Source organism: Pteronotus mesoamericanus, unplaced genomic scaffold, assembly GCF_021234165.1.
Source record: "Pteronotus mesoamericanus isolate MK-2021 breed Mesoamerican mustached bat unplaced genomic scaffold, CSHL_Meso_final scaffold_167, whole genome shotgun sequence".
Lineage (NCBI taxonomy): Eukaryota > Metazoa > Chordata > Mammalia > Chiroptera > Mormoopidae > Pteronotus > Pteronotus mesoamericanus.
In genome coordinates this window covers 12516067-12531182 of record NW_026555308.1, presented here as the reverse complement: position 1 = coordinate 12531182, position 15116 = coordinate 12516067, and the positions used below count along the sequence as shown (strand labels likewise).

Here is a 15116-nt window from a genome sequence, read left to right as displayed (position 1 = left end):
GCTACAGGTGATTGTGTAGTTGAGATACTGAAAATTGAAGCAATGAAATTTTTAGACATGAGTATATTTGGTCCGGCATGTATTTCATCCAGCGTGAACAAATCGGAAGCCCTGGCCGAGGCACTAGCACATCGAGGGGCCCTGGGGTGGGAGAAGGCTGTGTGCTCCAGGGGCAGCTGTGTGTGTGCACTGGAGGGGCTGAGAGAGGAGGAGGGCGGTGGGCACATGAGATCAGAGAAGAGTGTGCAGGGTCTCCTAGGTCCTGGGGACAGGTTTGACCTTTAAACTGAAATGGACAGGACAGAGCTGGAAGACTTCAACCAGTAAGCCACATCTGGCCCCTGTCTGTATTTTTGTAAATAAAGTTTTATTGGAATTTTATAACATGCCCATTGTTGATACATTTCCTTTCATGCTACAAAGGCAGAGCTGAGTAGCTGGGACAGAGAATGTGTGACACGCAGAGCCTAAAATATCTACTGTCTGGCCCTTCACAGAAATGGTTTGCTGGTAACTGGCTTACACAGTGGAAAAAATGATATAATTTATATTTTAATGATAGTATGAATTGAATGTTGAAGGTAATGAACTAAACAGAACATATAAGCATTAGGAGGAAATGGTTATTAAGTCATAATATCTAACATTTTTGTGTGCCTGGCTTTGTTCTAAATGTTTTATATCTATTCACCCATTTACTCCTTAGAATAATCATATAAGCTTTTATTATACCCATTTTATAGATAGGAAACTAAGGCATGGGCGTAGTTAAATGATTCACTCAAGGTCACACAAGTAACTAGCAGAGCAGGGATTTGAACTCAGGCAGTAAGGTCCTGGAGCTCATTGTGCTATTTTGCTTATTGATACTGCATGGGTGGGAAGGAGGTACGGGGGAGCTAGAGGTAGTATTCAGAATGGAGGCAGTGCTTAACGGGGCTTTACAAGGTATGTAGAAGTTGGATAGCACAAATGCCAGGGGACCTCGCCATCCTCAGGAGTGGGAATCACATGAGGGCCAAGGGCTGAACATCTCTGAGATTCAGAGCCAACTTGGCTTTCTACCAAGGACAGCCCACCAGCGGAAATGAACGGAGAAATGGCGTTCCACTCTGGGAGCCAGGGCCAGCTACCTGATTCATAAAGTTCTGCAATATAAAAATGCAGTGCCCCTTGTTTTAAAATTACTATGAATTTCTCGATGGCTGTAAGAGATTAACGCAAGCACAGGACCCTCCTTGGGATGAGCGCTGTGGTTCTGTGGGACTGCTCTGCATGGGGCTGCGGGGTTAGCAGCCACTGGGCACCTCCTTCCAGCCTCTGGCACAGGACCGATTCAAAGGACTTGGCGGCGGCCTAATTACAAGGCCATAAGGCTGTATATTGTCATGAATCCAGGTCTTCCTCCAGGAGGAGGGACCTGGGCTCTAAATCCCCTAAGAAACAGGACAGAGGTTTAGGCCACTCAGACCAGGAGGTATTTTCACCTCCAGAGTTAGAGGTCAGAAAAGCAAAGATTAATGTTCCTGAAGCAGCCCTGAGCACATCAGCCTTCAGACACCCATGAGCCTGGAGCTTGGGGTGTTTTCTTTGGCAGAACCTCCCAGAACAATTTATTTTTATCAATAGAACTTGGAAACTGCGGAGCCAAGCAGCCCACATGGGGAGAAGCAGATTCCCAGGATCTGTGTCCCACTTTCCATCCCCTACAAGGTGGAAGACCGAGCCGTGGTTACAGTCACGCCAATGTCTTTGTTGTAAAAGGGAGGAGGTGGGAGGCGCTGAAGGCAAAGGTGGAAAATAAGGAGACTGGGGGAAAGGGAAGCCGGGCAGTAGCGATCCGGGGACACTGTGTGCACTGCTGTCCCCCGACTCTTGTCTTGGATCTGAATGGACTTAGGACCACCTACGAGGTGCTTTGCCACACTAAAAATGTCTCTCTTTCCTCTTGGCTCTGATCAAATGCTCGCCCCTCTGATTTGGGGGGACATTTATCAAACGTTCTGACATTAGCCTGATTGAAGTAATTCACATTAAGGCGTCAATGACTGGGTGGATTGGTTTTTTGGTCCCTGGTCCCATTTTTGAAAAGCCTATGAGGCAAGTGAAGGCACCCAGAATATATGACTAACTCTTTGGTGCAGTGGCGTCAGGGCTTTGCTCTGTCTTTCCTGCGTTCCATCCCCTTTTCTCACTTATCAAAACAAAACATAGGCTCTGTCATCAAGAAGACCCATGTTCAAATCTTGCTCCTTCTCCTTTTCCTGTCTGTGTGACGGCAGGAGCAGTTGGGACCTAACACTTTACTTCACCTCTCTGAGCCTCAGTTTCCCCAGGTGGGTGATGGGGATAGTTAATCACTCCTTCCTCAGAGTGTTGGGAGGACTACATGGACAGATTTGTGAGGCCAATGCATAGCATAGAGTGACCCTTCAACAAATACCAATTCCTTTTCCCTTCCCTTCCTCTGGTCCTAGAAAGCAAGTTCCTCAAGGGCGGGGCCTGTGTCATGAAATAACTTGTTAAAAGGTAGTAGAAGAGTCCTGATTGCGTTGGAATCAGAGACCTGACTTTCCAGCTGTGCCCTGACCTTGCTGTGTGGCCTAGGGCAAGCTGTTGGCCCACTCTGGACCAGCATTCCTCTTCTGTAATAACATGGCAGTGATATGTCCTGCCTTCAGGATTCGGAGTAAAGGGGAAAATGCATGTGAAACTCACAGAGCCTCTGCTCCCCCTTCAAAGTCTGTTCTCTCCTTAAAATTTAAAAACAGTTTATTATTTTTGGACTTCGTTTTACCTCTCATTCCCATTTTACAAGGTGCGTCTGAGGCCACGTGGAGTAATGTGGCCTTTGGGAATAAAGATCGTTAGGGAGGGAGAGGACAGTGCGTGAGACTTTTCTTTGTTCCTGGCAATCAGACACTTGATTCCTGGACTGTGGGGCCTGTCGGATTGGGTCCAGCGATTAAAGGCACATGCTGCTTCTTTCTTTCTTTTCTTTTCTTTCTTTCTTTTTTTTAACCATGAGCAAAGTTATTAATGGGCCCTTGGCAGAGCATATTAATTTTTTTTATTTCCTAATTAGGAAGAAGATCAGGGACCACACTAGCACTGGTGGCACTGGTTCAGCAGAGAGAACCTTGAGCTGACCTCAGGGTGGACAAATTCTCTTCCAGACTTAAAAAAAAACGATCTCTTGCATTTCAGAGTGTTCAGTGAGCTTAGAAAATGAGAAAGTCTAGGCAAGGAAAGGAAACACACACACACACACACACTCTCTCTCTCTCTCTCTCTCTCTCTCTCTCTCTCTCTGGGAGGAGAGGACAAGAAGGAGGAAAGTTCGGACACACACACACACACACACACTCTGGGAGGAGAGGACAAGAAGGAGGAAAGTTCGAGCTGAGGCCCTGTCTTTCCCTCTCACTAGGAATGGTGGGAGTCAGAGGCAGGGTCTGCAACTCTTGTGAGACACTTCAGATTCCACCACCATGATCTCTAGTGGCCAAGAGAGGCAGCTGACTCAAAAAGGCCATCTTGGTAAAAAAAAAAAAAAAAAAAAAAAATCTACCCTCATATTTTAGGAGTACTCTTTCGATAAGACAGTGCCCTGCTAATCTAAACTTATCAAACTTTTGCACCTTAGCATGAATTACTTCAACCAGGTTGATCCTTTGACACTTAGCAAGCCACCTGACAATCAGAGTGGGGTTCTCTGGGGGATGAAGGGACTTACATCTGCCCAGGGGCTAGTGGGATAACCAGTCCTGTTTTCCTGGAAGGGGAGTTTCTACAGGTTTTACCTTTGGTCCCAATACTATGAGAAATGCTTATGTCCTTTCTGGAAAGCTGCCTCTTGCTAATTTTTCTTTTCTTTTTTTACCATCCAGTCCAGGGCTTTTGTGTGCCGGGAGTTTTTTGATTACTACTTCAAGTTCACCAGCTATTATTGGTCTGTTCAGGCTTTCTGCTTCTTCTTCATTCAGCATTGGAAGGTTCTAGTTTTCTAGAACTTTGTCTATTTCATCGAGGTTTTCAAGTTTCTTGGCATATAATTGTCCATAATAATTTATTACAATCCTTTGTATTTCTGTGGTATCAGTTGTAATTTCTCCTCTTTCATTTCTGATATTATTTATTTGGGTCCTCTCCCTTTTTTTCTTGATGAGTCTGCTTAAAGCCTTGTCAATTTTGTTTATCTTTTCAAAGAATCAGCTCCCGGATTTGTTGATTCTTTGAGTTGTTCTTTTAGTCTCTATGTCATTCAGTTATTCTATGATCTTGATTATTTCCTTCCAACTATTTACTCTGGGTTTTGTTTGTTGTTGTTTCTCCAGTCCTTGAAGCTGGAGGGTTAGGTCGTTTATTTGAAATGTTTCTATCTTTTTTAGGTAGGCCTGTATTGCTGTGAACTTCCCTCTCAGGACTGCTGTTGCTGTGTCCCATAGGTTTTGGACTGTTGTGTGTTCATTTTCATTTGTCTCCAGAAACTTTTTGATTTCTTCTTTGATCTTATTACTGACCCATTCATTGTTTGATAGCATACTATTCATTTTCCATGAGTTTGAGTGTTTTTGAGTTTTTTCCTTGAGGTTGATTTCTAGTTTCAAGACCTTGTGGTCTGAGAAAATGCTTGTTATGATTTCAATTTTCTTGAATTTGTCAAGGCTTGTTTTGTGTCCTATCATGTGGTCTATCTTTGAAAATGTTCCATGTGCATTTGAAAAGAATGTGTATTGTGCTTCTTTGGCATGAAAGGTTCTATATATGTCAGTTAAGTCCATTTGATCTAACGCGTCGTTCAGTTCCACAATACCTTTGCTGATGTTTTGTTTGGAAGATCTATCCATTTTTGACAGTGGGGTGTTAAAATCCCCTACTGTCTGTGTGTTGCTGTCTATACCTTTCTTGAAGTCCTCCAAGATTTTCCTTATATATTTGGGTACTCCTATGTTGGGTGCATATAGGTTTATGATGTTAATGGCTTCTTGATGGATTCTTCCTTGAGTATTATGAAGTGTCCTTCTGGGTCTCTTTTTATGGCCTTTGTTTTGAAATATATTTGGCCTGATGTAAGTCTTGCTACCCCGGCTTTTTTTTTTCCTGTCCTTTTGATTGGAATATTTTTTTCTGTCCCTTTACTTTCAGACTGTGTAGGTCCTTTGTTCTGAGGTGGGTCTCTTGTAGGCAGCATATGTGTGAGTCATGTTTTCCTATCCATTCAGCCACCCTATGTCTTTTGATTGGGGTATTTAATCTATTTACCCTTAAAGTTATTATTGATAGTTGCTCATTCATTTTTTCCCTTTGTACCTGTGTTCCTCTCTTTCTCACTCTTTTTCTTCATCTTCGTAAAGCAGTCCCTTTAGCATATCTTGTGGTGCTGGTATGGTGGAGGTGTATTCTTTTAGCCTTCTTTTGTCTGGGAAACTCCTTATTTCGCCTTCCATTTTAATTGAGAGCCTTGCTGGGTAGAGCAGTTTTGGTTGCAGGTCTTTGCTTTCATTATTTGGAATATTTCTTGCAGTTCCCTTCTGGCTTGTAGTATTTCTGTTGAGAAGTCAGCTACTAGCCATATTGGGTCCCCCTTGTATGTTACTACTTGTTTCTCCCTTGCTGCCTTTAGGATTCTCTGTTTGTCTTTGATATTTGCCATTTTAATGATGATGTGTCTTGGAGTGGGCCTCATTGGGTTCCTCTTGAATGAGACCCTCTGTGCTTCCTGGACTTGTATGACTTTTTCTCTCCTCCGATTAGGGAAGTTTTCCATCATTACTTTTTCAAACAGGTTCTCTATCCTTTGCTCCTCTTCTTCTCCTTCTGGTATCCCTATGATACGGATATTATTACATTTTAGGTTGTCCTGTGTTTCCTTCAATGCTTCTTCATTCTTTTCAAGTCTTTTTTAATTTTCTTGTTCTTTCTGGGAGCTTTTTTCTACCTTGTCCTTCAGCTTGCTGTTTCGATCCTTTGCTTCATCGAGCCTGCTTTTGATTCCTTCTACTGTGTTCTTCAATTCAGAAATTGTATTCTTCATTTCCTCTTGTGTCTTATTGATAGTTTCTATGTCCTTTTTCCTGCTGATACAGTTTGCAGTAAGTTCCTCATAGTTTCCCTGTAGTTTTTGGTAATTCTCTCTGAGCTCACAGAGCTCACTGAGCTTCCTGAGAACTGTTGTTTTGAACTCAATATCTGATACTTTACTTGCCTTTATTTCATGTACTTCTCTTTGTGGGGATTCCTCCTTTCCCTTCGATTGGGAGGTGTTTCTTTGTCTTCCCATTATTTGTGAGACTCTTCTTTTTTGCTTCTCCTTCTTAAATTGATCTGTCTTGATTTCCTGACTTTGTGGTGTGAACTTCTATGGTAGAAGACCACTGTTTTTTCTTTCTGTATCTGCCCCTGATGGTGTCAGATGTTGAACTTGTCTGCCCTTAGGCAGTGTTTTTGAGACTTCCAGGAATCTACTGTCTGTGGCTGTCTCCTTCACTTGTTAATCTTACTAATTTTCCCATCTCTAATAAAGCTACTAATATCTTATAAGTAGACAATTTGCAATTAAACTATTCTGTATATCTCTAAAGGAAAACTCTAAAGGAAAAAGTATGGACTTTGGGTGATAATGATGTGTCAGTGTAGGTTCATCAGTTCTGACAAATGTATCACTCTGATGGGGATGTTGAGAATTGAGAAGGCTGTGCATGTGAGGGGCACAGAAGGACGTGGGAACTCTGTGTACTTCTCACTCAATTCTGTTTTGAACCTACAACTGCTCTAAAAAATACAATCCTTTTTTTAAATTCCAAATAAACCTATGTTTGGACCTTGGTAGGAAAACTCGGGTTTTCTCTTTCACACTCTTCATCTGAATTCTTTCTTGCATCCTCCCTCTCAGGAGGAGTAGGTTGAGATATTGGTCCAGGGTTTGAGGCCTAGCCTTTTGCCTACCAGCGGTGTGACTTTGGGCAAGTCACTTCCCTGCAGGCAGCCCCAGTTCCCCCATTTGGTAAATGGCACGGAGCTGCAGAAAGGTACCCACAGAACACCCGCGAAGGATTATCTCCAGTGGGACCCTGTTCCCATGTCTTTCAGTGGCGAGTCTGGAGCCGGGAAAACGGAGAACACCAAGAAAGTCATCCAGTACCTGGCCGTAGTAGCCTCCTCCCACAAGGGCAAAAAGGACACAAGTATCACGGTGAGTGGCAGTTCCTAGTCAATGGCTGTGCCTTAAACAGAGGGGTGCCCGGGCTTGTGGCCTGACCAAGCTGCAGACAAGCACTGTTAAGAGCGCCAGGACTCCACATTGGAAGAACTCAGGTCCGTGTTTAACTGCCCCCTCCCCTGACAGTTCACAACAGGGTTTTTTTTCCCACCTGGGGGGTGGTTTTTGGGTCTGGGCAAGTCCTTGCATTAGCCAGAATCATCATCCGAGGGCTCCTGTTTTGCAAAGTGGGAGGAGCCCTCTTCCCCACTGCAGTGAGGAGTCTTGCTTTCCATCAGGGTTTCTCCATAGTGGCACCAATGCCACTTTGGACTGAATAATTCTGTGCTGTGGGACCATCTTATGCACTGTAGGATGTTTAGCAGCATCCCTGGCCTCTTCCCCCTAGATGCTGGTAGTGACTCCTCCCCCCAGTGTGACTACCAAGTGTGTCTCCTGACATTGCCTGGTGTCCTCTCCGACACAGTCACCCCAATTGGGAACCATTGGTTTTTGGGAATCTGTGAACCCCCTAGTGTGTGGCACCCCTGCCACTCCTCCACATGTGCCTCTGAGGGGCACCGGGGAAAGGGAATGTTAGTGTTGCTCAGCATGTGGGCTTCGGTCCTGTGCCAGTGACTGAGCCTCTGCTCTGTGCCAGGCGCTGCCAAATATACTCTGGTGACGAGTCCAAGAGACGCTGTCTTTCTAGTCACTGAGCTGCCAGACACATGGGAAAGAGGGGGAGTCACCAAATAACCATACAGATAACCCCACGACGAGATAGTTTGATTAAGGGCTTCAAAGAAAAGGAAAAGCAGGTTTCTAGAATGATCCATTCTTGGGTCCATCCTTCTTTTCCTTCTCCTCTGTCCCAGCACTGCCTTGTCTGTCCCACAGGAGGGGACAAGCAATGAGGCCATTGAAGGACCTTTCCAGCACCTCTGTTGAAGGTTTGGGGCAGGAGAGATGGCAGAACAGAGGCCTGACAATGGGTTGGGTGTCATTGGTTGCTGCCATTCCTGGCCATATTCTGGCGCTCAGAGGTGGCTCTAGAGCAGCCACAGAGACCAGCTTGTCTGGAGATGCTCTGAGACCTGGGGAGGGCCCCGGTTTTAGCTGTAGGAATCCTGCTCCCTCAAACAAATGCAGAAAACCCAAGGTCCTGCATTTCTGAACTGCCTCTGGCATGCGGTAGAGGGGGAGATAGCTCCAAGGTTTGCGTGCCAGTTGACCTCTGCTTCCCACTGCCTTTCCTTTCTCTTGTCAAACAGTAAGAATAAGAAATAATAATACTTAATAGTAATGACCGATCTTTATCAAGTGCATACCGTAGTGCTAAGCACTTCTTTCTCTGCACATGTAAACACAGCTCAGACAATATGTCATCGAATATGGTCTTAAGGATCACACCATGGCCCCTGCAGTTACAAAAACCTTTGACATATCTGGGGCTATAAGAAATTAGAGTGTAAATGAGCAAAACAGAGAAAGAAAGGGAATCCAAGAGACGTTGCTGCTCCTAGTGACCTTGGGGGATGCAGGCCTCCTGGGTCGGGGGCGGGGGGGACCGACATCATCTACTCCCCAGCTCCTGATGTATGTGTGATTGAAATAACACTGACATTTGTTTTATACTGTATTGTTCAACCGCAGCAAGGCCCATCTCTTGCCTACGTGAGTAACTGAGAGTGTTTTCCTGGTGTGTACGGGAGGCATGGAGTGTATTTAGATCTGCATGGTCCTGTTGCACCCACTGAGCCCCAGAGCTGATGGTAGAATGAGCGAGGCCTCCAAGTGTCACAACCCAAACCAATAAATACACCGAAATGTTACTGTCCTGCGGGTGTCTGACGCCAGTGCAGGGTGTGGGGGGGCGTTTGCCACCCACAGGACTCCCATTGGAAACCCCAGGATTGTCCTCCAGGCTGTAATGGGTTTTCCCAGTTCCGAATGAGTCTCCTACCCTGCCCACCAACGTGTCCACCACCAGTACCCCTGCCTGGAATGCCCTAGAATCATCTATCCCATCTGGTTGAATGCTTTAGGATTATCTGGCCCTAAAGCTTCCCTGGCTTGACTGACAGTCAGTTAATGGCACTGCTGTGGCATGCCTCCTGCCCTCCTCCCTGCCATCATCCCTACATTTCTCCCCCGAGCCCTGTCCCCTGTGCACTGGTGTGTCCTCGTGCATGTGTGTGCAGTGTGTGTCCCTCTTTGCATGCCAATTGCTTGACCTGAGGCTCCAGAAACAGGAGTCTTGGGGTTTGCAATGTACTAGCTTTGGTGGCACGGTAAGGCCCCGGCTATGCAACACACAACCAGGTCTTGCTTGGACCTCTGCGTATGTAAACTCATGTCTAACACAGAGCTTGGGGGGCTGGCACATGAGTCTCAGCCTGGACGAGAGCCTCAGGGGTCCCAGTGTACTAGGATCACACTCAGTCCCTCAGACCCTGGGCAGCGGTGCCGTGGACGGGTCAGAAGAATCAGGATTCTGGTTGACATCTGCTCCTGGGTGACCTCGGCCAAGACATTTAACTTCTCTGGGCCACAGTCTCTCATCCATGAAGTGAGCAGTTTGGACCAGATCCCCATGTTTAAAGCTCTCCTGAAAAGGACGTTTTGGCCCCACCAGCTGGAATTCCCATTTTAGAAAAGGAGCTTCTTTTGTGGGCTATTGAGACTCCCAAATTTGTATTGACCAAAGGACCCCTCTAGACTTCTTCCCGCCAGCCAAGGAAAGCCTGTCATTCTCATCACAAATTTCCACAAGCCCCAATTCCAGGGGATTCCACCTGGGGCTGGACCTTCAGAGAGATGACACTTTGGTTTCATCTTCTCTGGGAGCTGCGAAGGAGGAAGGCATGCAAATAAACACATAAATAAATAGCTGCCTGTTTTGTCCCTCTAGGGACAGCTACACAATGCCCTGCTGGTAACAGTGGAACTGGAAGAAAGTTGTGCACGCCCTTTCCCCCATTAGGACCTTCTCTGGCTTCTTTTTAGCCCAGCCCTGCTGCCCTGAAAAAAAGGGACAAGGACATCAGCAGACAGAACAAGGAGAAAACCCTCAGGGCTCACCACTTCCCAGCGAGACCTGGAGGAAGTAGGACAGGGAGGCCTCTGGGCTAGTCTGCAGCCGCGTTTTTTTTGGGGGGGCTAGGCAACGAGCAGCTCCTTGCTTCCCGGCATGACTTACCTCGTTGGCCCTTTCCTGCCACGATTAATCACATGACTGCGTTTGTGCACAGGAGCCCCCAAGAAGGGCTAGTGGGCTGTGTACGGTCTTAGCTGCATTTAACCTGTTGAATGGAGCTCAGGCAACCTGCTTTGTAGCTTTGTTCTGCAGTCCGTTAAAGGTATTCCTGGTGGGTTTTGCACATTCCTTACTCATCTTCCACAGGAGCCCTCAGAAAACTAGTCTGCAAAAGGAAAAATGGCAATTTAAGGAAAAAATCGCACTCAAGCCATCAGGAGTGGTTTAGCTCAAAGATGGTTGCTTGTTAAACATAAACAGCAACAGGACTGCCATCCATGAACAGCAGAGCAGGTGTGCACTGCACAACTCCATGAAGCGCCGTTCACTGTGATGTAAATGGCATCCTGGTGTTGTACAGTGCAGTTCTGAGGGGCAGTGATATTGCGTAGACGAGCAGGCCCTATGTAGGAAAAAGCGGCCTTCCTGGGGAAGAGAGGCCCTAGCTATTGGAAAGCTCAGCCAGTTGCTTCTCTCCTGAAGCCCTCAAGTAAATCGGGACTTAACATTGGGGTCTCAGAGCAGGCAGATGATAGGACAGAGACAACCTGTGGGTTAAGGGCTGAGTTTTGGGACAACATCTATCGAGGGTATAACTATCAGTGCCTGGGTCTCTTTCTCCAATAACTAGATATGAATGAATTTTAGGGTGAGCTGGAAAAGCAACTTCTACAAGCAAACCCAATTCTGGAGGCTTTTGGCAATGCCAAAACGGTCAAGAACGACAACTCCTCGCGATTCGTAAGTAACCGAGCCATGTGGGTTTTCTGGAGAAGGCTCAGGTCCTCTGTGGTGTCCTCTCTCACCTGAGAAAGCAGAGTTCATGTTTGCAAAGGGATTCTGAGACAGAAGGGACAGAGGCATAATACGTCACACATTTTGCTCTATGTTTTCAGGCCTCTCTTGACCTTAAAACCCTGCAGGGGCTCGCTCCTCCCTCCCTCCCTCCCTCCCTCCCTCCCTTCTTTCCTTCCTTCCTTCCTTCCTTCCTTCACCAAATAGTCTCTGAGAATCTATTGTGTATTAGACATCCTGTTAGGCATTTGCCATTCATAATTGATTCAATAAATATTTATGAGCACCTAATATGTGCTGTATACTTATATCCAATACTCATTCATTTATTTGGCAAAACACAAATTGAGCACCTACTCGGTACCAGGCACATACATCCTTCCTGAAGCATTGAGCACCTACTGTGTACAGTCATTCTGGTAGGTATTTTCATGCACACCATTGTCTTCTTTTGTTTTTTCATTTGCTCAGTTAATTTTTATTAAGCACCTACTGTGTATCAGATACTGAACTAAGCTCACAGGATCGTGACAAACAGATGTGATTACAGGCTTCATGAAGCTTGTGGTCTAGTTGGGGAGCCAACAGCCAGTGAGGCAGGAGGTGCCACCTTCCCACGCATGCTTCCCCAGGCTTTAAGGGCCTCTCCTGTCTCACTTGAGCCTAATGGGGACAGGAGGACCCTGAAAGTGGGCGGTCGGGGACACCTAGACAAAAATGATTTAGGTGTACAAATTAAATGGTAGCTTCCATAGGAGAGTCAGAAAGATATGTTAAAGAGGGGATCCTGAGAAAAGATTGAGGATTTTGGCGATATGGTGGGTGCTGATTGGAATATCACATGATTGGGGGCCTCTGCTAATTTGTGGGTGCCCCTCTTAACTCGCTGGGATGGAACTTTATGAAAAACGCTTTGTGGAAACCTTTGCTCAGCATCCCTGAGTCCTCTATACTCACACGGGGGTCCCCAGCCCTGTCCCCCTCAAGACCCACTTTTTATAACAAATAATTATGCAGTATCCCCTTTCCTTTCCCAAACTTAGAGTTACAGATAACATCAATTACTATACACATCAGGTGAAAACAAGTCAGCATAATGATTTAACTGCAATGTGAAGGAGAAATAAAACAGAACAATTCATAATTAACATGTGAGTTTTAGCCTTGGCTGGTGCGGCTCAGTGGACTGCATGCTGCCCTGTGAACCAAAGGGCCATCCGTTCAATTCCCAGATGGCACAGGCCTGGTTGTGGGCCAGGTCCCTGGTAGGGGACGCGTGTGAGGCAACAGCACATTAATGTTTCTCTCTTCCTCTTTCTCCCTCCCTTCCCCTCTGTCTAAAAATAAATAAATAAAATCTTTTTTAAAAATGTGAATTCCAGCATATCAGTGCTCAGGTCCAATGGCCTAACAAGACACTGAAATAGAGATACACTTGCATTTTCTATCCAGAATAATTGGGCCCGTAACCACTAAAAATGAAGACTGAGACAGGGTACAGGTGTCTGGGGACTGATGCCTGGGATGAGGCTTTCCAAAATAATGACATACTCTTGGGAAAGCTCTAAACCAAAGGACAACTTGCTCTAGAGTTACATGGGTGTGACATTCTTATATTAAAAAGTTTAAAATTTTTGTATGTTTTTACCTAAAACAGGGTTAAATTCTAAGTCAGGTCATTACAAACGGGTCTTTCACTCCCATGAATGTCAGATGGGACATTTAAAAGTCACAGAGGATGGGGGCGATGCTAGGTGTCTGGGGTTCTCCTGGTCAGTGCATGATGCTTGGCATCCTTGGCCTCTACCCACTAAAAAAGAGTAGCCCCACCATCATGTGACATCCTAATCAGCCACTCCCCCAGATTTCCAAAATCCTCGTGGGAGATGTGCTGCCTTCACTGGGACGACGCCCAGTCTTCCCAGTAAAGAGACCTGATGAGTCCCAGGGCCAGGGGCAGGGCCCAGACCTGCCCACAGAACCTCCCGTGAGGGGCCTGCTTGAATAGCGTGGCTCCTGGAGTCACTGTTCATGCTCCCTGTTCCAAAGAGGGGGTTTCATTTGCAACCGGATGAACTTGGGCCTGACTCATTGTGGAGGACCCCGCATGTTCCTGAGCAGGTGGCAGGGAGGGAGCCCTCCAGCCACTAGAAGTGGCAAAACATGCCTTCTCCTTATGGCTCTACCTCCTAGGAGTGCTATTACATTGGGCAGCTCTCTCAGCCTCAGTTTTCCCACTTTTTAAATGAAAATAGCTATGATGGGTTGAGGGTCATTGCAAGAGCCAGGTGAAATTAACTTGTGAAAGTGTTTTATAAGTTCCTGTGTTGCAGTAAGTCCTTGGATCATCCCGGCTCAGAGACGGTGGTTCCTTCTGACAAGTTGCCCTGCGAGACTCTGAGCCTGTGGGGCGTCGCCCCACCGAAGGCTCCCTGCCATCTCCTTGCCCATTTGCCTGCAGGAATGGGTGAGGGGCTGAGGCCCAGGAACTGACTGGAAACTGTGTTTTCCTGTTGGCAGGGCAAATTCATCCGCATCAACTTCGATGTCACCGGTTACATCGTGGGAGCCAACATTGAGACCTGTATCCTTTGCTGAGCCTGGGCCACAAGAGACTCCCACCCAGCCAACTTCCAGCCCAGAACCTGAGGGGGCCCGAAAAGGACACAGGAGTCTCTGTCCCCAGACTCTTGGGTTCCTTCCAGAACAAATCTTCCTCAGGGTCTTTCTCCCTTAATAGCAGGCATTGTGATGTGGTGGTCCTTGGGTTTGAACCCCAAACAGCCTGCCTTTGATTCTGGGCTGACCTCTCCCTAGCTGAGTGACCTTGCGCCAGTTACTCAAACTTTCTCTGCTTCATCAGTGAAATAGGAATAGTGGTATACCTGCCTCACAAAGGTGTTGGAAGAATAGAGTAAACTGATTCACATAAAGCTCTCTCTCAGGACCATGCCAGATACAGAGTAGGGGCTGGTGGAGTCTTGGCCATTGCGGGATATTCACTTCATCTTTTTCAAGCCATAGTCCAGGCCAAACCCAGAACCCCTTGTTCTTCCTAGAGAAGTAGTCTCTGACTAGCTCCAGCCCACAGATAGGAAATTGGTAGAAACAGAGCTTTCCCAGAGGAACAATCACACTGCAAAGGACTCAAAGAGCATACTATGAGACCCTGGAAGGTGAAGTGGAGCCAAGGTAGACATTTCTGGACTTGGGGACCACACCTAGGGCTTAGTAACTGATTAGTGCAGAAGCATTAGAGGCGCCGCTCAGGCTCACGGGTGTTCTGTTTTCATGGCTGCTTGTGGGCCATATGCTTGGCAATGACAGGACCCAGGGGAGTACTTTGGTTTACATTTTGGTCTCCGGCTAAGAGCAGGGACTGGAATGGCATGGGTCTGAGTCCAGGTCTCGGGTCCGCCATGTTAGCTGTGGGGCTTTGGGCAAGTCAATTAATCTCTTTGAGCCTCAGTTTTGCCACCTGTAAAGTGGGAATGATAACAGCACCTACATATGGAGCTGTATGTAAATTGCAGTTGAACGAAAGGATGTGCATGGCCCTTGGCATGGTGCTTGGCCCAAAGAGATGCTCTGATATACGGTGGCTGTGATGTTATTGTTAGTTAACCTTTTTTGAAAGACCCCACGAGAGGCCGTTTATAGTCCCTTTATTCCATCTGGTATAACAACCCCGTGGCCCATGTGCCCTCCCCCATCATCCTCAGCGGTCTCCATGCGCACCTCCCCCACTTCCCACAGCAGAACAGCTCACCTTAGATTAATTAGCAGGGCGTGTTTACAGTCGCCCTTCCAAGACTGGGTCAAGGCCACTCAGCCAGCCAGGGCGGGCACCCACTCTGTGAA

General features: G+C 46.6%; 1 protein-coding gene across 3 annotated transcripts in view; it reads left to right on the top strand.

Annotated features, from left to right (window-relative positions):
• The window catches only part of MYH11 (myosin heavy chain 11), a 120599-nt gene that overhangs the window by 56746 nt on the left and 48737 nt on the right, over positions 1 to 15116 (top strand). For 2 of the 3 annotated variants that reach the window (XM_054589625.1, XM_054589623.1), the window contains exons 5-8: positions 7093 to 7195; positions 8858 to 8878; positions 11109 to 11201; positions 13776 to 13839. In XM_054589625.1, coding sequence (XP_054445600.1) covers positions 7093 to 7195; positions 8858 to 8878; positions 11109 to 11201; positions 13776 to 13839 — 281 coding nt within the window. The remainder of the gene's footprint in view (positions 1 to 7092; positions 7196 to 8857; positions 8879 to 11108; positions 11202 to 13775; positions 13840 to 15116) is intronic. The other variant, XM_054589624.1, reaches the window with a different exon arrangement.